Genomic DNA, 23,465 nt, shown 5'->3' with positions numbered 1-23,465 from the left:
CAAGTGGGCAACATTTCCTCAACAAGTCAAATATCACAAAAATATAGATTAATTGGTTATGCATCTCTTAGCTGTTTGCGAAATATTGACGCTGAAAAACAGGTGTCACATTTGCTAACTTAACAGTGACATTACTTTGTGCTGTTTTGATGATGACATAAGGCACTATCCAAATGCACTACTATTCAGACAACGTGCATTGGCAGGCTATTCAACTGTGGTTGCATGAAGACAATCTCTATCCAGTCTTCACCTGATGCGCACATATGCATATTCCAATGGGGGGTCACTAGACTGCAATTGGGAGCTGTAATCCTGGCAGATTTAGCCCTTCAGAATGTTTTCATTTTTCCAGCTGAAATCAGCTAACTTAGTACAAACTGGGAATTGAATGTGGGACCTTCCCAACTATTCGCTCTTCACTAGTTGAGCCATTAGGTAACAATTATTTTTATACAAGGAAGCAGTTCAGATTTCTTCTTATTTTAAATTAATTTCTATTCAGCAATGAAAACTGTGGTATTTAAAATGTGTTTAATTGTGGTAAACGGTAGAGGGGCTGGAAAAGTTGCTCTTAAAAAAAAGTGCATTAATGTCTGGGTCTAACTTTTGAAAAGTAAAATCTGGAACAGAGTTAAAATCATCTGGTCTGCATAATATTGACAGTTACACAAGGTAAATATATTTCACCACAAAACTGCATACATTTTCCATAGAAAAGATTTTAAAGTAGTTTTTGAATTATACACATGGTTGCAATATAGGTCATTAATTTTTGCTTTCATATTATTCGTCAATTTGCCTTTTAACAGTTGTGACAAATCATTACTCATCTTCTAGCAAGAGATATTAAAGTTGAAAAAAATTCCGGCCATATATTACATCCTGAACACAGTTTTATCTGCATATATTCTTGGCAGTGCACATAACGCATATACATTTAAGCCAGCTCACAATTAACAACCTTACCATAGATTTCACCAGTGTAGATGTGGGAGGCATCATAATTCAGCTCTTCACCTGACACTTCCACTTTAAAATCATCTGTGAATATGGAGGTGTCTCGCTTCATTCTCAGGTTGAAATGCCTAATAAGAAAGCAGTAAAATGAGGCAAATTAACCTTCTTAAAATTTCTGGGGATAAAGGATGGCAAAATGTTGCTATGTATTAAAAGTGAACTCTTCCTCATTTTGTGTGTTAACTCATAAGTTTTAATCACAAATTAAGTCAACTGCCTTACTGCCATACCACAGAAAACTTCGTTTAAACCATCCCCCACCCTTCCATACTGGTGCCAACAGTCTTGTGTCTGCTGACTTCACTCTGGTTAGCTTTTCCAGTAAAGACATTCCCAGGTGGAATATGCAAGATGTAAAATACTCATCAATCACAGGATTTTTAGCTATCAAGCACTTACAGCAATGTACTATTTACACTAGGAATCAGTGATGGAGAAGATTGCCAAAATGAAAACAGCAAAATAACACGCTGTTACCACCCATGTGGGGAAAGACTGCTTCAAGTTGAATTTCTCTACAAAACAAACAGTTCAATTTTGAACAAACTACTGAAATTTGTTTCATATTTTAACCAGAAAGGTCAACTTTGAGGAGTAAAAGACTTAATTTAGAAACCACAGTACAGAGGTTTTAACAAATATAGAAGAGTTAGTCTATCTGGTACAGAAATGGATGGAAATGTCCAAAACATTAGAGGATTTACTTTTTTTTTGAAGGGGGGGGGAATATTAATAAAAACTATTGATTTTTTTTTTTAAAAACAACCTGGTTTCACGTAATTAATCATGCCAGATAAGCATTTCAGTTTAAATAATCTTCAACTACAAACTACAACACTGAAACACCAATCACCATTTTGAACTGCTGTAACAAAAACAAACTATAGCTTTAAAACTATCACATCTTAGAAGCCATGATACAGACTGAATCATTGTGCACTTCTCAACGGCATTGTGAATAAAGTCCAGCTAAGTTCTGCACTGTTCTTAGTCCACATCAGTGCTAATGAAATTTTAACACTAGTTTTCCACCCTACAACTAAAGCACCACAGATTCTGGTGTGTAGATTTTCTTTTTATGCTTCAGAATACTTTCTTAAAAAATTGCATTACAAAAAAAAAATGGAGGTTTTATATCCATCACACAAATACAATATTCCAGAGCACGAATTGCCTGTATTTACCTTCTTTATGCCCTTCTCACTCAAAAGCAAAATTTTGCAATCATATTCAGTTCCAATGGATGAGAAGTATAATGGGTGGAGCGTATAAAGGGCAACAGGTGTGATACCACTGGTTTTACGTCCTCACCCAAGTCGAATTTCACCCTTACAATCTTTTGCCAGGAGGATTAAAGATCAAATATCATCTGTAACTCTTGTTATTTAAGCTCCCTCAGTCCCTGCAAATCTCACTGTCATTTTAACAAATAACAGTATGCTCCCAGGTTTCCACCTCTTGTGGTTCAATTACACTACAAACCAGTGACTGCAATTTGGGACAGGCAGAAGTGTGATTACAATGTTTGGCTGCTTCCTGGTTGTTTCCAGGAAACAGCTCTGCATATACTTTGATAATTGTAAACAATTTTACAACACCTAGTTATAGTCCAGCAATTTTATTTTAAATTCACAAGCTTTCGGAGGCTTCCTCCTTCGTCAGGTGAACGATGTGAAAATGTGAATGTTGATACACAACATTCAGAAATTTCAAATGTTGAGAGCAAGGGGAGGATGCCTGCTGTCTGAACATTTAAATAAGATAGATTTTTTAAAAAAGGTGTCCAGGAGATCCAAAGGACCCACAAGCACTTTGTAAACTATGTCAGACACAGCACTGGATTTACACTTCATGCAACGTTAAACCAAACACTGAGACGACTACCTCAATACATTTTGATCACCTTAAATTGCCACCATCAGGGCATTACCCAAGTGACAGGCAGTTCAAAATATTGTCTGCAGTCACAACCCAAGTATGGGTGAACAGAATCCATAATTATACTACAGGTGTTTCTCACAGTTCACGAAACATATGAAAATTACACCCACCATTACAATTTACTGAAATACCAGAGATATAACTGAACAATAAACCACATATGTTTCCAGTGGCACATGATCTCATGAGTTGGTTACACTCTCCTACCTGTGGTGCCAAAGCACCATTTGGTCCCTTTCTATTTTAGCCACAGGATAGCTGAGCTCTCGATCCACTTGTACAGGCCAGCAAAGCAGTTGTCACATTCCTCGCCCATACAATCTCTTCAGTGATACTGGAGAAGGTCTGTAGCCAAAAATGTAAAGTCATAAATGTGACTTTCTTGCCTCAGGATCAGATGATTGTGGGTTTGAGCTCCTAACCTAGGCAGAGACTGCAGTTCAGAACTGAGGGAGTGCTCGTCACAATGAGTGAAGTACAATTAATGTTTTTATATAATTAAAACAGGAGTAATATAGAGTAGCCCCTCCATAGCGGATTTGGGAGAATGTACAACAATATGATATAGAAGTAGCCTTGGTATAAAGTGTAGTTGCAGGTGGAAGGAGAGTACTTGCAAATAAAGCACCTCTTCCCATGCAGAATTGTATTGTAGGAAAGGTTTAGGTTTTTCCAAGCTCAGTCAGCATATAGGCATGATTTATGTCCTTCCATGGCCTTGCTTCTTCCTATCCGAGCCTGCTATACATCTCTACCCATCCGCTCCTTCAACTCTGGATTCCTGCTCATTTTCTGCTCCCTCAGCTCCTCTATCCTTTAGCTACTTACCTTCTTGAATTCTCTCCCCAAATTACTTTGTCTTGCAACTCCTCTCCCTGCCTTCAAAAACATCCTAAAAACTCATCTCTTCAATGGTGCCTCCTTTTCCGGTCCTATAATCGCCTGTCTACCTGTGAAGTGTTTCAGACTGAGAAGCACTGTATAAAAAAAGTGATGTACATGGAAATTTACAACAGATAACTTGCATCTAATTGATATCATTTTTGGAAAGGCTTTTTAATTTGGAAACAAACAAATTTGCCTATTGCAGCAAGTCTAATCCCTGAAATTCAGATTCCAAAAATCATTAATTACAGATAGCAACTGATCACAGATGCAGAACAGGTTAGATAGTTTCTGTTCTAACAAGGGAATCAACATGCAAAGCATTTGAGTGGCTATATTTCACAATTGTAACAAAGAAAAAAAACTTTCACAGGAGGTTTGGGTTACTTTTTTGTGTCCTGTCCAAAACACGTGGAATATTCCACTGTTAAATGGCTGCTGATGTGAGCATTTTCCTTCAATCTTTCTTGACCAACATATGGTTCAGTTACATGAACAAATTGGGTTCCTAATGAGAATCACATTTCAAATGTGAAAACTTTTTGCTAGACTGTAAGCATGTTATTTTAGAATGTCTTTTACCACCATCAGTGGTTCAGTATAAAAATCCTTCTTAAAGAAAGTTTATTTTTTATATTAATTCCTCAGAAATGTACTCACACATATTTTTTTAAAAGCTATTGTACTTTTTGATTGCACGGTGTTTCCAGGAATCCATTGTTGCAAGCAGGGTATCTTGCTGTGATTTTATTTGTGCTGGGATCAACCTGGACCAAGGGGTTGAGGCAGCTTCTTTGGTCCTGGTTTCTGGGATTTGTTAAGGCTGAAGACATGGGCACTGGGTGGTGAATGTACTGCATACTAGTGGTTGTCTTAGTTGCTTCATGGCCCTTCACAGTCAGTGGGTGGGCTGCTGCGCTGGTGCAGGGGGGTGGGGGGTGTGCGGTGCAGTTAGTGCTGAGTGAGCCAATAAGAAGGACCCCAGACTGCTTGATATTTCTTCAGTTCCAGGCAAAGGCAGAACATCATTTGTTCTGCCTGATATGTCCCATGGATGTTTTAGCCACATGTTTGTTGTGGGGAGAGTTGCATTTTGCAATAAACTCAACTAGATTAATTTTTACAAATTGCTCATCTATTTTAATGTTCTCACCCTCTTTTGGTTCTTTTCATCTCTTTCTTCCTCCTGACCACTGCATATCCATCTCCAGACCCCTGGCAATGCTACTTAGTAACCATCCACTGAATAACTGTTGGTGATTTATCTTGCAGCACAAAGGGAGTCTGCTCTAGAGCAATCCATGACGAAGGCACCCACCATAACAAAGAATTTCAGGCATGAGCCTCCATCCTATCTCTCTGGTGTAGGATAGTACATCCTTTCTCCAAATGTCAGCTTGGCTCACTGGTAGCACTCGCACCATAGTGAGAAGGCTGTGGGTTCAAGTCCCGGTCTAGGACTTGAACACAGAATCTAGGCCAATACTTGAAGTAACGAGGGAATGTTTGTTTTTTGGATGAGACATTAAGCCAAGGTCCCTTCTGCCTGTTGAAGGGGATGTAAAAGATCCCACAACACTACTGGAAGAGCAGGGGAGTTCTCCTGGTATCCTAGCCAACATTTATTTCTCAAACAACACACCAACACAAATTAACTGGTCATTATCTCATTGCTGTTTGTGGGACTTCGCTGTGTGTTTGTCTACATAACAGTGGCTACACTGCAAAAGTAACTTATGGGCTGGGCAGCAGATTGGGATATCTTGAATAAGCAAAAGGCACGCTATAAAGTCAAGTTCTTTCTTTGGAAAAGTCTCCCTTAAACCAACCCTAGATTGAGGCACCAACCGTGACAAAGGAATTCAGCCACGTCACCTCATTCTGCTCCTGTGCTGCAAGACATTACATCCTTACCATCAGGCTACTTTGTTCAATCTATCATACCTTGAACATTCCTTCCATACTTCCCACTGAAGCGTCTTCCAAATCACTGTTTCGAGCTTTTACTGAGCATTTGCTCAGTAAAAGCTGAATCGAAGGAATTTCTGAATTGTTAGTGATGGAGTTGAGCATCATGAGGATAGTCTTTTAACTAGGAATAGTCAGTAAAACTCACCATAGTTCCAAGAATACACTAATTTAGCTCTTGCACAGAGTCACACTCAGTAATTGCTCCAAGCCAGTTTCCCAACAAAATCATTGGTTAACATTTATAATATTAAAAAATACGCATGGTACAGAAAAAACAAAGCTGAGATACAAAACAGCAGTTCCATCAATAAAAAGTACTGAAAGGTAGGCTCTGAACTACTTATGAAGCAGTTGAAGCATCTTGTTTTGCGGTCATTGATGCATTATTCTAGTAATTGGGTTAAGTCATTCTAGGTTCCAAGTTTTTATGCTCAATCTATCATTTTGTTATTAATATCTGTACAAACTGTTAGTGCCTTTATCTTTCATTAATCATGCAAATTCATGTCAGAAATGATTAGGTAATGCAGTCGAAGTTTCAACTAGTCAGATGTCTGAGTAACCATAATTTGGATATGTTCATTGGCAAAAAGCACCTTCCCACTGCAGACATCCAATGGTGTTAAAACTTAATTAAGATTCAGCTCTTGAGAATTGGGAAATTTTAAAAATCATATTAAAACAAACTGGTTACTCAGTCAGAGGCTCACTGTTCAGAGTAATTATTTGTCAAGTATTTTGAAACGGTCAGTTCCTAATCTTATTCCATCGACGCCGGTTACAGCCTCTTAAAATTCATATCAAAAATAAAGGAACCTTGTCACAAAGCTTATTTAGCTTCACAGTACCAATAAATTACAGGGGAAAAAAATAACAGGCTTAAGGCAACATGGATTCAGGTGCTAATGTACTTGTTGTCATTTCACAGTCTCAAATTGCTCTGACCATTACCAGCATGTGTGACAGACCCATAACCACCAATACTTCATCCAAATGTTCCACAGCTCAAAATCCCAGAAGGAGAATTCATACCTATTACAGCTTTTGTGGTATGCCACAGTTTTACTGCATACAGTACAAAAAATTCATTACTATTGCTTTAATGAAATCCTCCTGTCAGCACTGAATAAAACTCAAAGCAAATGGCCAGATTCTAATAAAATACCTGAATGTTATGTCTTTTTAATAAAACAGTAGATTTGGACCCATGACCAAAGACACAGTTTAAAAAGTTGCTGTTAGAGTCTAGGCTACTGGTGGTATTGTAATTTGGCTATTTTCTTTGTTCCTTTGCCACAGGTTCAGGAAAGTTGTTAGAGCAAGTTTACAATTCACCACAGCCTTTCTGACCCTTGTCTAATGTTAAAATGTAAATATTGCTGAAGAATTTTGGAACGTGGAGGGAGGAACAGTAATGGTTATTGGTTTCTGTCAGCACAGGATCAGTATGCTGTGTGAAAACCTCAGGCACCATTGAAATGGACAAGCCGTAACTTTCTGTGGCGAGTCTAGTTCATATCTACCATACAAGTACTGGAACTTCACACGTTCAATGCATTTGAATGGTGAGTCAGACAGCGAGATGCCGTTCTCGCGAAGCTAATGGCCGAGCAGCGCATCTCGGACAGCAACTTCTGGATTTTCACGTTTAACTGCGCATCTGCCCTTGCTCAAAGTTGCTGTGCGATTTGTGCATAAATAACTGAGTACCGTTGGCCTCACTGTTATTTTGGCAGCAAATTCTGGGACAACGTGTGGCAGAGTCACAGAATTACTGTTTTAATTCGGGAAAAAGGATTAAGGGATGGGCCTTGAACATGCAGGGCCATGGGCAAAATTCAAGAAGCTTCAAGTAAGACAAGCTTAAAATCGAATGGAGGGTGGAAGATGGGAGGCTGGCCAGGAGCGCATTGGGATAGTTGAGTTGAGGTAACAAAAGGTTGGATGAGGGTTTCAGCAGCAGATGTACTTAGGCAGGGGTGAAGACAGGTGATATTACAGAGGTAAAAGCAGGTGGTCTTGGTGATGGAGAGGATTATGGGGTCGGAAGCACAGCTAAGGGTCAAATAGGATGCCGAGGTTGCGAACAGTTTGGTTCAGCCTCAGACGGTGGCTAGGGAGGGGGGTGGAATTGGTGGGTAGATTTCATTGGATGAAATCTTACGGTGGAGCACAGCAAATGATTTTTATTCCCTCATCCAATTCCTTCCTCAAGACAGTGGCTTACGGTGCTGCATGGCTGGTACCAGGAGACATCCACGTGGGCATTCATCAATCGCAGATAGTAAATGTCAGCAAGCTATTCCTCTTTGAGGGGCTTCACAGCCAACACTGATCCTGTCCTCACCCAACATCCATCCACGTTGGTGTAGCAATGGTTACAAAACAGCGATCACAAGTGGAAACCCTAGCCACTTCCTTCCCCTCCCCAGCCCAGAAAAAGGAGACAATTGTAATAACTCCACAGTTACACCACACCGACTGACATCAGTTAAAAAAGTGCAGACCAAGAGTGAATGTGTGACTTTAATCCATCTGGTCCAGTCCAACATCAACAATACAGTTATATACTAACCTGTTGGGCAGGGGGTTGGGAAGCTGGATAGATGGATGGGTTGAGTGGGGGGGGGGGGGGGGGGGGGAACGACGGACGAACGAACGAACGAACCAATAACAGCAAAAAGGTACATTTCAGCTTGTTTTTTCCAAAATAGTTAAAATTGTCACTGGTTAGGTTCCCTTGATATTAAAGTCAGTCGATATTTATTAAAGTTTCTATGATTTAGATATTTCTCATCTTGAATCATGTTATTTCCTTTTGTTTCACCCTTTCCCTTCTGGCAGTAAAACAGAAGAATTATTCAAGGTCACAAGTCAAAACTATCCTGGTCCAGAGACATGGGTGCACTGTCTCTTTGGTGTCATGACAACAACAGGATGTGATCAATGTTGTTACAAGTGAACTGAAAATGGCATTGTAATTATGCTGTATATAGGGTGCAGGGAAGTAGAAATTACAAGGTTCTTGCTTAACATCTTCAACAGACATGGATTAACTGGACAGGCATCACTAGCACTGTCTCCCTTCCTCCCCAAACATGCTTACCACCCATAGTATAAAGATAATAATGAATTAAACCGTACCATGCTACAATCATTTTAGCCAACAATTAACCAAAAGACAAACAACTCTAGATAAACATATGCAGTAATAAAATAAAATTCAGGTTTCTCTTCACCTTCAACCCTAAAATTACAAAAGGATCAGTGAAGAAAACCTGTAACAGTGGAGAGTATTTAAGCCCATTAGTTTTTCTCTTCCCTGTGGGAAGGTGTCCTGTTCTACCTCAAACAGAAATTTGGTATGGTTGGATTGAGTGAGTCAAACTCATGTCCCACCACTCCCAAGGCACCCCCAGAACAGTGCTTTTTATTGCCCATCCCCAGTTAATCCAAGAGTTCCAGTTGTGTTCACTGTTTCTTCATGATGCTAAAAGTTGGAACTAAAGAAACAGAACATCTAATATCCTGATTATATAAAGTTTATATCATTTTTTTTTTAAATGTCAGGATGTGGGCAACACTGTGTTTATTGCCCATCCCTACTTAACCTGAGGGCATTAAGAGTCAAGCATGTAGTATGGGATTGGAGTTACATGTAGGCCAGACCAGGTCGTTGAGGGGGGGGGGGTGCAGGGTCCTTTCCCTGAAGGACATTAGTGAACCAGTGGGTTTTTACGACAATCTGCAGTTTCTAGAAATCCTCAATATTACTCCGAATAAACAAATGACTATTGAGAAAACTGCTTTTGTAGGTAACCATTTTTCAAATTATTTAAAATCACAAAGAAGCACTTCCCATTAATTCAGATGAGTATTCTACTGTACAAAGTTCAAGAGTTTCTCAATGGTGATATACAAAATACATATGTATATTGCCAGCCATCCTTACATGGAGCAGTTATATAACAAATACAGGTTAACATTGGGAGTTATGCTTTGAGCTGATCAGTGGATAAGCTTACTATAAATATCTCCAATGCATGCAAGGAGAAATGGACAGTGTTACAGGCGCCTATTGAAATGCTCCAAGGATTTACAATGGTGTATTACCAATTACTAAAATCAACTAAAATCAACCTAACAAAAAGGTAATCAACTGTATTATAGACCAAGGTGAAAAATGAGTGACACAAATACACAATAAAAGGAAAACAGAGTTAACACAGTGAGATTTAGAAATTGACCATAATAGCAGGCGATTCACATCCAATGTAGCTGTAGAATAGAAACAATTAAAAAAGCAAATACAATTTTCAGATACATAGCCAGAACAGCAAATTATAAATCTACAGAGATTATGCCAAGGATTTATAATGTACTGGTTAAGTCACAATTGGAACATTGTGTATAACCACTATCGCTGCATCACAAAAGAAACACGCATGGATTGGAGAGAGTGCAGAGAATAAGAATGATTAATTCCAAGTGTTATAGGAATGAGCAATGAAAGAAAGGTTAGAGATGCTGAAGCTCTACAATCTGGAGAAGACTACTGGGGAAGGAGGGACTTTAGTGCGGTACATTATATCGGTTGAGATGAATCCAGAATATTATGCCAAGGTAAGTCATGCCAGTAGGACCAGATGATATATTTAAAATTAGTGAAATGCAAACTTAAAATAAATTAGAAAAATTGCCTTCACCCTTTCAAATGCTAAACTGAGTGAGTTAGAATACTGAAGGAATGAACTTGAATGGGCTGAATGTTTCTTATTCTTACACAATTAAAAAAGTATATAGCCGAAGAAATAACTCACTTGTACTCCAATTTGACCCAATCAGGTTTACCATATATTAGCCTCAAGAGAATCATCCTTCACTAAACTGGAATGACCTGTACAGTCACAGCTTCAATGTGTTAAGCCAAATCACAAGAAGATTAAAATACACATAGAATGCCATGTGTACCAGTGAAGATTTTGTTTAGAAATCATATCAGTCAAAGGCTCATTAGAGGTCTATTCTTGTTCTGGTTCAAACATTATATGGAATGTTATATAGAAATCACAACGCTTTTTTTCCTCCCAGCAGTATTCGTAGTCGAGCGTTTTGATAAATACTGTTCGACTGTACATAGTGGGACAGTATCACAAACTACTTGAACTATGGCCATAAACAATCAATTTACAGCAATGCCACATTAACAACTGTACAGAAATTATACACCATTTCTGTCAACTTAGTGGTCAGAAATAAAGCTGTTAAATTGCTTACTATAGGTAAAATTTTGTTCCTTGGAAGTTCAATTTCCACAAATGCTATAATTTGCAAGGAGAAAAACCACTAGGAACAATGTCCATTTAAGAAGTTTATACCCGTACGTTGCCATGTTTAACAGGTGATCTCTCCGTTCATACTCAACGTTATCCGTAAGGCCTTGTCGCAACTAAACCTTTAGGTTTTTTTTGATTAGTGCCAGCAGCAGGTGGCTGCTGCATTGGGACACGCAGCAGGTCCCCTGGTAGGAGACGTTAAGGGAGCAGTCAGGGCTTCCACTTTAATGGAGCTCGGGCTTCTGCTCGAGGCGACGGGAGACAGAATGGAGGGTACGGAGAGTCTGGGCTTCTCGTCTCTAACTGAGGACTTGCAGGATCTCACAGCTGCCATCATGTCAGCCATCAGATTGATGACTGGGGCTGCATCTCAAGACCATAGTGAAAGGGCAGCTGATGCGGTCCAAGTGCCTGCTGCTGCCACCTGTCTAGGCGGAAGCACCAGTCCAGGGTCCAGTCTTCCAACAGCAGGCACAGTGCCACGTGTATACGGCAACCTGCACGAGGCAGCTCAGGACCTCCCTCCTAGGCAGCAGCAGCCCTGGTAGAGGAACATACGTCCATCAGCATGGACCGACTGCAGTCCCATGATGCAAGAGCCCGGCATCTTTCCGCCACACTCCACCTTTCTGTTCCCAATTTACTGTGACAGTGTAGGGGAGCAGCAGGCCGAAGGCTTGTCCAGGTGCCGGGGACAAGCGGGGTACCTCGAGGGAGTAGGGGGAATTTAATTCCCTTCTCTGCTACCTCCTCTTCTTCTTTGTCAAGAAAGGGGAAAGCTGCCTGGCTAGAAGATTCTGACTATCATTGTCATGTCCTGCTTGTTGATGACAACTTTGTTTTTGACATGTTACTGCTGCTAAGTAAAACTTTTTTGATTTAAAGAGGTTAAATCTTTTAAATTTGTCAAAGTTTGCTAAAGTTGTAACATTTGCTGAAGTTAACATTAATTTAACTCAAGTTACCAACAATTACCAAAATTGATTAATGTTCATAAAAGGTTTATCATTGTAAATAGTTGTTCAAATTTCTAAAAAGACTTCAACACAAATATATTTCTCAGGGTCCAGTTAAGGTTTTCCAGAGTCCCTGCAAGAATTTGTTGCTCTGTCGAAGTAAAGTTTAACTTTTTCAGGCGGCTCTTGTAGTTATTCGTAAATATTTGCACTTGAAATTTACTAATCGTATGAAACATTTTTTTGTAATAAAAGTCTTCGAAATTGAAGAGTGCAGTGTTCTGGTTGCGAACTCTGCCGGGGCACTCATGGGCCTGCACCACAAGCTGCGCTCTCACTGGCCTGCCCTCTTGAAGCAATGCCTACTGCAGAATGAAGTCCCCCACCCAGACTACAATGTCCATCACCAAGAGTGGCGTGGTAGCATCATTACTGACTGAGCTGGCAGAGTCCTGACGGACATAGCTGCCAGACTGGGCCTGCGGCAGGTGGTGAGCGAACCAACACGAGGGAAAAACTTACTTGATCTCGTCCTCACCAATCTACCTGTCGCAAATGCATCTGTCCAAGACAGTATTGGTAGGAGTGACCACTGCACAGTCCTCATGGAGATGAAGTCCCGTCTTCACATTGAGGACACCATTCAACGTGTTGTGTGGCACTACCACCGTGCTAAATGGGATAGATTCAGAACAGATCTAGCAGCTCAAAACTGGGCATCCATGAGGCGCTGTGGGCCATCAGCAGCAGCAGAATTGTATTCCAGCACAATCTGTAACCTCATGGCCCGGCATATTCCTCACTCGACCATTACCAACAAGCCAGGGGATCAACCCTGGTTCAATGAGGAGTGTGGAAGAGCATGCCAGGAGCAGCACCAGGCGTACCTAAAAATGAGGTGCCAACCTGGTGAAGCTACAACTCAGGACTACATACATACTAAACAGCGGAAGCAACATGCTATAGACAGAGCTAAGCGATTCCACAACCAACGGATCAGATCAAAGCTCTGCAGTCCTGCCACATCCAGTCGTGAATGGTGGTGGACAATTAAACAACTAACGGGAGGAGGAGGCTCTGCAAACATCCCCATCCTCAATGATGGTGGAGTCCAGCACGTGAGTGCAAAAGACAAGGCTGAAGCGTTTGCAACCATCTTCAGCCAGAAGTGCCGAGTGGATGATCCATCTCGGCCTCCTCCTGATATCCCCACCATCACAGAAGCAGGTCTTCAGCCAATTCAATTCACTCCACGTGATATCAAGAAACGGCTGACTGCACTGGATACAGCAAAGGCTATGGGCCCCGACAACATCCCGGCTGTAGTGCTGAAGACTTGTGCTCCAGAACTAGCTACACCTCTAGCCAAACTGTTCTAGTACATCTACAACACTGGCATATACCCGACAATGTGGAAAATTGCCCAGGTATGTCCTGTCCACAAAAAGCAGGACAAATCCAATCCGGCCAATTACCACCCCATCAGTCTACTCTCCATCATCAGCAAAGTGATGGAAGGTGTTGTCGACAGTGCTATCAAGCGGCACTTACTCACCAATAACCTGCTCACCGATGCTCAGTTTGGGTGCCGCCAGGACCACTCGGCTCCAGCCCTCATTACAGCCTTGGTCCAAACATGGACAAAAGAGCTGAATTCCAGAGGTGAGGTGAGTGTGACTGCCCTTGACATCAAGGCAGCATTTGACCAAGTGAGGCACCAAGGAACCCCAGTAAAATTGAAGTCAGTGGGAATCAGGGGGAAAACTCTCCAGTGGCTGGAGTCATACCTAGCACAAAGGAAGATGGTAGTGGTTGTTGGAGGACAATCATCTCAGCCCCAGGACATTGCTGCAGGAGTTCCTCAGGGCAGTGTCCTCGGCCCAACCATCTTCAGCTGCTTCATCAATGACCTTCCCTCCATCATAAGGTCAGAAATGGGGATGTTCGCTGATGATTGCAGTGTTCAGTTCCATTCGCAACCCCTCAAATAATGAAGCAGTCCGAGCCCGCATGCAGCAAGACCTGGGCAACATCCAGGCTTGGGCTCATAAGTGGCAAGTAACATTCACGCCAGACAAGTGCCAGGCAATGACCATCTCCAAGAGAGTCTAACCACCTCCCCTTGACATTCAACGGTATTACCATCGCTGAATCCCCAACCATCAACATCCTGGGGGTCACCATTGACCAGAAACTTAACTGGACCAGCCATATAAATACTGTGGCTACAAGAGCAGGTCAGAGGCTGGGTATTCTGTGGCGAATGACTCACCTCCTGACTCCCCAAAGCCTTTCCACCATCTACAAGGCACAAGTCAGGAGTGTGATGGAATACTCTCCACTTGCTTGGATGAGTGCAGCTCCAACAACACTCGACACCATCCAGGACAAAGCAGCCCGCTTGATTGGCACCCCATCCACCACCCTAAACATTCACTCCTTTCACCACCAGCGCACAGTGGCTGCAGTGTGTACCATTCACAGGATGCACTGCAGCAACACACCAAGGCTTCTTCCACAGCACCTCCCAAACCCGTGACCTCTACCACCGAGAAAGACAAGAGCAGCAGGTACATGGGAACAACATCATCTGCACGTTCCCCTCCAAGTCACACACCATCCCGACTTGAAAATATATCGCCGTTTCTTCATCGTCGCTGGGTGAAAATCCTGGAACTCCCTTCCTAACAGCACTCTGGGAGAACCTTCACCACACGGACTGCAGCGGTTCAAGGCGGCGGCTCCTCACCACCACCTTCTCAAGGGCAATTAGGGATGGGCAATAAATGCCAGCCTCACCAGCGACGCCTACATCCCATGAACGAGAAAAAAAAGACACGCCACATCCCTCAACTCCAGCTCTCCTAGCCCAGGATCTTCTGCTTCATTTGGCTTCTCCCCCGGTACATCAAGATCCAGACCTTCGGTCATGGTATAATCGTGCAAGGCACAGCACACCATGACCATCTTTGCTACCCTCTCTGGGTAGTATTGGAGGACACCCCCGATCTTTCCAAGCACCTGAAGCTGCTTTTCAGCACCCTCTCAATCACCTGCCTGGTGGATGCATGTACTTGGTTGTATCTCTCCTCAGCTTCGGTCTATAGACGTGAAAAGGAGTCACCAGCCACAGCAGCAAGGGGTAAACCTCATCGCCAAGGATTCCTCTCTCCACTTGGCCCCTGCCCAAGATTGCACACAAGAACAGAGTTGCTTACAAGAAATACATCATGTCAACCCCCCACCGACCTACTTCAACAAATCTAACTGTTGGGGGAGTGATCGCCCTTTCTTTGTAATGTAGCTTTGTGGGTTCTGAAGGGGAACCTTTAGTGCGACATGTGTTCCATTGATTACCCGCTGGGAAAGCCAGACGGTAGCGATCTTGCAGACACGTAATGCCCTTTTCTTTTGCTCTACATTTGATGAGCTCCCCAACCCTATGGAAAGGGGCATTAGAAACCTGCCAAATGATGGCCCTCGCTGCCTCTTTGATTATATCTGACAGGTCCCTAGTGGATGCCTGGAAAGATCCAGGCCTATAAAAGTTGAGCGCTGTGGTGACCTTGATTTCGACAGTTAAGGCTCTGCTGCGCGAGGACCAGGGCTTTAAATCATTGCAGAGCAAGTTGCACAGATTGCCGATGGCCTCCTTTGTAAAGCACAGCCAGTTCCTCAGACGTCTCCTAGAATGTCAGTCGAGGGCTATACATTCCGCAGGCCAGGTACTTGCGTGTGGGGCCCAGTCTCCACTGGCGGTGCTTCACTCTCTGGGCCTCCCTTCTCTGGTTCTCTTCTTCCTGCTCCTCTTCCATTTATGGGTTACTCTGTTCTGTTGTAGAGTGGCAGGTCATGGGTTCACTTCCTCAATACTCCACACAGCAGAATTGCAAATTTCAAATGTACGATTGGGGAATTGGCATGCATAGGCAAAGTCCTTCTGGTCCACCATTAAACATCTCCTAGGGATCAGTTCAAGAGAGCAAAAGGCTTGGGAAGCAACACTGTTTGACACAGGAATAGATGCATGCAAGGTGTGGGGGAAATCAGCTCATTTTTTGGGGTTGACAAAACCAATCTTTAAAGGTTTTAAAATTAAATTAACTTTAGATGTTGACTGTCAAATTTTTCAGACAGAAAAAAAAAGCAAAGCATTTCAAATTTAGTTGTAAACAAGAAATTAGCGATTAATATAATTCAGATGACTAATGGGACAATGCACAAATGTTCCGATATTGAAAATAGCATCAGGCATAGTTTATGTTCATTTGATGTAGTGTATTAGGCCTGTAATGTGGGCTAAAAATAAAACAATTACTAACAGGGCAAACTCATGGTATCATATTTTAGGACTTCTGTACCACTGAGACAACTTTAATTATAAGCAGCAAAAATAAAGTTTTCATTTTCTATTTGTATAATTTGGTAACTTGAACTTGGAGAGTCACGACAGAGGATATTCTTCAGGTAAAGTGGGGTTATATGGTGGGGGATAATTGGGCCAGGGTGTATAGATGTAATTCAATTAAGGTCAAACATTCTGAACTTATTTTTATAATTCCATTATAAATTTCTGCAACTTCATTTCATTGATGATGCTACAGCACAACTACAGGGGGGTAAGTGTAATTACTCATGAAAGTTTACACAGGTGGTTTCCATTATAAATACAGAGACACAAAGATTCATAATGGAAAAAGTTGGCAGGAAGTGTACACAGACATAAGTAATCTAATCTATTAAAAATCTATGTATTTATTATAGATAGCAAGATAGCAATATAGTCGCAGCAAAATTTAGTTTCACGTAAAATAATTGTGAACTAGTCACTTATTTGTGAAAACTCCCATTTGAAGAGTTTGGGTTAAAGCGAAAATGAAAGAGGATGCAATGTAGAGATTTCTTTTTATTATTAGTCATGGTATTTGACACATGCACAAACACAACACCATGCTTGAGTTCCAAAGTAAAATATTGTGACATCCACATAAGGAGTCCCCATTTGCCTGAAAAAGAGCACATATTCTGTACCCATGTGGACACACCACATTTAGAGAAGTTCTCAATGGGCACAAGTTGTCAAGAGCACCCCAACCACCACCACCATCATCCCCCCACCCCATAAGAATGCATAGGGATATTGGTGAAGTTTAACCAAAAAAAGGCAATGCATCTTTTCCCTAGAACCTTACAATACTTCACAGTCATAACTAGTTTTTTTTTTCCATACAATTTTAATTACACCACAGATCCTCCACCGCATTCAATATATGTACTGCAACATGAAGAAGCACTATTAGAAAATCCTCTCTCGTGTTCACTATAAAACTCCTCCTTGTGGCAGAAACTAGTCTGGAATAGAGGATGCATCCCACTTACAACAAATGTAATGACATTAGTTGGTTGCATGATTTTCCCCCATTTGTAGGGTGTAATATTTTACTGCAATCATTCTGTTAGTTCACCTCATTGCCTATTGTGTCAAACAGATCTTTGAACTAGCCATTGAATGAACTTAACTGAACTGTCCAGTGTGGAGATTTTGAATACTATTACCCAAATTAGCCAATTGATATTTATAATTGTCAGAGCACGACCAGGGTAAGAGAAGTTTATTTGCAGTGAATTCTATTCAGTATAATTGGTTATCAAAATTGACTGTTAGAAGAGTGTAATTGAATCTGTTCATATTGATTTGCACTTTTTGTTCACAGTAGTTCCAAACTTAAAATTTTGTTTTAAGGCAGTGTTGCTTTGTGCCAGTTTAAACTGATCTGCTGATACACAGATGTTACAAAGTATGCCTCTGGCATTAGAGGGAATTCAAAATATCAGGCTTCACAAATTACTGAGGCTATCTCAAATCTAATTATAGGCAATGGCAAAGTGCCTGATCATATTTTACAGTATAGTAACCTGATAATCCAGATGTCAGGGCTGAGTTTTGGTTTTCCTCCTCCTGTTCTGATTGCTGCTTGTGGAAACTGGACAGAGAAGGCAAATGTTATGTTTCTAAATGTGGTTTGGTTAGTTAAACCTCTTCACCTGCCTAGTCCAAACTGTTGCACAAGACTGGATGAAATGCAGTCAGTAAACAGGATTCAGGGCTATTATTTATTGAATCAATGTTTGGAAGGGTACGCTGGATAGACCAATGGTCTTCTCCTGCCCAAAGTAATAACTGTTACTTCTGACCGGCAGCCAAAACTGACCAACATTTTACAAGTTGTCGAATTCCGTAACCAAACAACTAAAATTCTGAGTAACTTGAACTTGTATTTGCTTAACAATTAGACTTTATAGCGTTTAATACTTAATTAAAGACAGTCTGATCTGTAACTGACTTGAGCATTAATTTCAAGCACTGAGCTTACCTTGTAGTATTAAAGGGATGAATACTAATACTTCAGTAGTAGCATTGTATGCTGTATGTTATATGGCATTAAGCTCCTGTCCTTACATTACAGTACAATAGATTAAGCAATGACTTGCAGGGAGGTTACAGAAAGCTAAAATTTCCAACTCCAACTACTGCTAACAGGCACACTAAAACTTCCCTAGGAATACTATATAGCAGATACGATGCAATTTCAAATAACATTACTAATGAGTTGCTGTGTGGTTAAAATTCCTACAAGATTCATAAAAGATACAACAGTACTGAGTGAGATAGAAAAAAAACCTGTAGGTTTTAATTTGGGATTGCGTAAAGTTTGTTTAAAATAAAAGCCCTCTTGGTGCAGCTTCACGCATTATTTTCTATATTGAAGTAGTGCATGCAATTATTACTGTGATCCCTAAAAGGCCTGTTCCAAGAATACGTCCCACACACCAAGACAGACCTTGATCCTAACAACTAAAGCAATGACTTTCATGCCAAATTATTATTTAAATGATTTAAAAACATTGTAAAAATCAATTTTGTAGTGCAATGATCAGGCATATTGTATCCTTAAAAAGAGGGTAGGAGGAAGTCATGAAGCTTCAAAGATATAGGGCTAAGGATTTCTTTCCCCTGCTATGAAAGTTTTGGTTAATTTCAAGCTTAACAACTTCCTCTTTTCAAAATCATTGCATAGTCTGGTAGGAAGAGAAGACAACTGTTGACTGCACCAGTCTAAATAATGGTCTTGAGCAGCAGGAGACCAGCGAGCAGAAAAGGCCAGGAGTATAGAGTTCACCCTTCAAGTGCAATTGGTCTAAAATGATGTTTAGAGAGTTAAATCACCAATATTTGAATTTAACTTCCAAGAGAAAACATTAAGTATTGGTGGGGGAGGGGGGGGGGAGGGGGAGGGGGGGGGGGAGGAGGAGGAGAGTGGTGGTTGGAACAGCTGAAGCCTGAGATGTGCAGACCTGCTCAATGTGGGAGCTCCTGGATAGTTCATGTGTTAGGACTGACTACACTTGCAGCATAGTCTCAAACTTAGAGAGGGTAAAACATTTTTAAAATTCAACTACTTAACACAGGAGGTGGGGGGGGGGGAAATCCATGGAATGGACGGTCAAGGGAAGCAGTGGGGGCTGATTATATCAGCAAATCCAAGAGTTGGATAAGTATCTAGTGAAAAATTTGATAGTGGAGTATGAGGTATTTGGAAATGTAATATTTCCTCGACACTGAGTCTAGTCGGATGGTCCATGGTGGAGGGTAAAGTGTTTTTCCTGGTCCTGTACATCCTTATGTAAATGTGTCCAACTGCCTGATACTGAGTTCAAAGTTTGAGAAGCAGCTGGGGTCACTCAGCCATATACAGCTGGTTAAAGGGTACCTAGAATGCACATTGCAGCAGGTGGTCACACTGCAAGCAAAGTGAGTTAGTGAGCAAGGGAAGTGGGTAACTATAAATCAGAGTAGCAACAGGCAGTGCAGGCATCACTCAAGTGTGCTGAATAAGAAACAAGTATTCTGTATTGAATACTTGTAACCATGGCAACAACCACAAGGAAGGCTACAGCACCGTGGGGCAAGTGATTGTTGGAGGGGGTGGGGGGAAAGAGATGAAGTTGCAGGGAAGAAATACAGTCCATTTGCAGATTCCATAGTCAGAGGAACAGCCAGGTGCTTTTATGGAGGCAGCCAAGAATGGTGTGTCATCTCTCAGGTGCTAGGGTAAGTGATATCACTGAACAGGTGCTAAAGACTGGAGAGGGAAGAGTAAAAGCCTGAAGTCATGAGTCTTGTTGGAACCAGTGACATAGGATGAAACAGAACAGAATTCCTGCAAAGGGTGTTTGAGGAATTAAGAGATAGATTAAAGAGCAGGACCAACTCAAGGGTAGTAATCTCAGGATTACTCCTAGAGCCACATATCAGTTAGTATAGTATTACTAGGGTAAGGAAGGCAAGATAGTGTAGGAGGAAAGGGGTTAGATTCCTGGAACACTGGAACCCCCAGATTCGGGGTAGAAATGGAATATATATGACAGACAGGGTTTCCCTGAACAAGTCTGGGAGCAATGTTGACGTCAAGAGAGTAACTAATGTTGGTGGGGGGCGGGAGCAAGACAAATAAGCAGAAAAAATAATGAAGAACAAATCAGAAGGATTAAAAAAAGACTGCCTAACAGAGGCTGGGTCTGAGTTGTACATAAGTAAGTGCACAAAGTATGTATTCTAAATAAAATGAATGCGCTAAGAGGCTCAAATTTCAATGGACAAAGGGCCTATGATATAATAGCATTAACAGAGACACGGCTTAGGCTAGGGTAGTACTGGGAGCGAAATAATCCTGGTTGCAAAATATTCAGAAGGGATCGAGGAGGCAAAAGACAGACAACATCAAAAGTTCCATTACAATATTAAAACGTATGGATGATGTAACAGATAAACCAAATAGATTCAGCTATTTCACTATCGTCAGGAATAAAGGAATGGTTACTCTATTGGGACTTCATTATAGACTGCCAAAACAGTGCGAGAAAGATAGAGGATGCAATATGCTGACAATTTAGAGAAAAATTTAGAAGCAACAGAGCTATAACAATGGATGAATTTAATCAAAAGATAGATTGGAGTAAAAATAATAAGTGAAAAAGAAGGGGAGGTATTTCTACAATGTGTCTTCCACCAGTCTGCTCTCTGAGCAAAATTAGTACTGAATTGTGGGCAATTTTGTGGATGCATAACCTCAGGGAAATTGGTTAAGACTACCCAAACTCTAATTTAGAAATAAAACAGTTGTCGTTGTTATAAATGGGATAGCCTGGTGGTGAAGGATAGAATATAGAGCCTGGTCTTCAGTTACTTCCAAGCCTTTATTCACAAGATTTACATCACAACCTCCACACCCTAGATAATCTCTCATAAATGGATAGAAGAGTCTCCAATTGATACGCACCACCTAAATACAATTAACACTAATCGATATAAATCACATGGATATAATTAACAGACGAGAGTTCAATCCGATCAGTCTGCGCTCAATTCAACACAGATGCTAAAAAAAAGACTAGCGTGCTAACCCGCTGCACCACCTAGGTACGAAACAAAACAACCACCAACTACAACAACTCTCATTTATATAGCGCCCTTAACGTAGTAAAACGACCCAAGGTGCTTCAAAGGCGCATTATCAAACAAAATTTGACACTGAGCCACATAAGGAGGTATTAGGACAGGTGACCAAAAGCTTGGTCAAAGAGGTAGGTTTTTTAGGAGCGTCTTGAAGGAGGAGAGAGATCGAGAGGCGGAGGGGTTTCAGGAGGGAATTCCAGAGCTTAGGGCCTAGGCAGCTGAAGGCACGCCCGCCAATGGTGGAGTGATTAAAATCGGTGATGCGCAAGAGGCCAGAATTGGAGGAGCGCAGAGATCTTGGAGGGTTGTAGGACTGGAGGAGATTACTTAATGGCATAGTGTGTTGGAGTATCAATGTAGTGTGCTGCTGTGCTATACTCTGCAAAGCTAATTTTAGCTTTCTATTAGAACATCATAATGGGGTTAATTTGCTACAGCAGTAAATCCATTATGTCACCTATAGCTCCAATCATATACCTTGATCACGGAGGGTTGTGGAGCTGGAGGAGGTTACAGAGATAAGGAGGGGCAAGGCAATGGAGGGATTTGAAAATAAGGATGAGAATTTTAAAATCGAAGCATACCCGGGCCGGAAGCCAATGTCGGTCAGCGAGCACAGGAAGAACAGGACTTGGTGCGAGTTAGGATACAGGCAGCAGAGTTTTGGAAGAGTTCAAGTTTATGGAGGGTGGAAGATGGGAGGCCAGCCAGGAGAGCATTGGAATAGTCTGGTCTGGAAGTAACAAAGGCATGGATGAGGGTTTCAGCAGCAGATGAGCTGAGGCAGGGGCGAAGACAGACGATGTTACAGAAGAGGAAGTGGGCGGTCTTGGTGATGGAGTGGATATGTGGTCAAAAGCTCATCTCCGGGTCAAATAGGACGCCAAGGTTGCGAACGGTCTGGTTCAGCCTCAGGCAGTGGCCAGGGAGAGGGATGGAGTCAGTGGCTAGGGAACAGAGTTCCCTAATGACAACACATCATTGTCGTTATTAAATGATGCTGTAAGAAGCATCTGATCAGTGTGACTGATACAAATTTTGGTTCTGCACTAAATATTGTCTGAGGAAGTGTTTGTTGACACCGAACCTAAGTGGATCCTGCATCCCCTATGATCAGTTTAAATTTACTGCCCAACATCTAGTTGTACAGTAGCTTAATCTGGGGGTGACCCACACACTCTGTGTACTGGACACTGATCTCCAACCTGTGTTTCTCCCATAATCTAGAAGGCAGGCTGAAACACAATTGAGACAACACCATTTGCAAGCCAACAAACTGGTTTATGTTACATGTAATGAACAGAATGCAATTTTCAATGAAATTCAGTCTAACTCCTGTTGTTCCTCGTAACATTAAAAATAAATTACACAAACTTAGCCCCTGATAAAGCTTTGCTTTACAAGTCAGTATTCACTGAAATGACTGGCTCCAAACTTAGGGAGAGAGAACATTCTCTGCCTTCCTGACTGATTCCAATTCTAATTCCAAACATTTGCAGATTGCATTCTTCACCTAAAGACTTCTCAAAAACTTGACCTCATGCCTCCCCAGCTCGGTATTGGGGATCAGCTAGTTGAGCTGCTGATCAAACCTGTGACAACCCTCCTGGGTGTAGGTTGCCTGGCAGCAACCACCTGCTGGGCTCAAATGAAATGAGGCCATTCCAACAGTATACATGTAAATGTCAGCAGAATGTATTAACAAATCCCACATGGTATACAAGAAACACAATTCTGCCAGCCACTTAGCCTGGTCCAAGCTATTGGATTGAATATGCATTCCCAGATAGCTTGTCTGTTGTGTGGATTCAACCCTTCATTTAACCGAGTAGCAACATA

At 41.5% G+C, this 23,465-nt stretch overlaps 1 protein-coding gene across 1 annotated transcript in view; it reads right to left on the bottom strand.

Annotated features, from left to right (window-relative positions):
- adam10a (ADAM metallopeptidase domain 10a) overlaps positions 1-23,465 on the bottom strand; it is a 127,634-nt gene that overhangs the window by 70,634 nt on the left and 33,535 nt on the right. The window contains exon 3 of the mRNA XM_067971500.1: positions 970-1,088. Within this exon, the coding sequence (XP_067827601.1) occupies positions 970-1,088 (119 nt within the window). The remainder of the gene's footprint in view (positions 1-969; positions 1,089-23,465) is intronic.

Source organism: Heptranchias perlo, chromosome 34 (genome assembly GCF_035084215.1).
Source record: "Heptranchias perlo isolate sHepPer1 chromosome 34, sHepPer1.hap1, whole genome shotgun sequence".
Lineage (NCBI taxonomy): Eukaryota > Metazoa > Chordata > Chondrichthyes > Hexanchiformes > Hexanchidae > Heptranchias > Heptranchias perlo.
The sequence above is the reverse complement of the archived record's forward strand: the minus strand, read 5'-3'. Positions and strand labels throughout refer to the sequence as shown.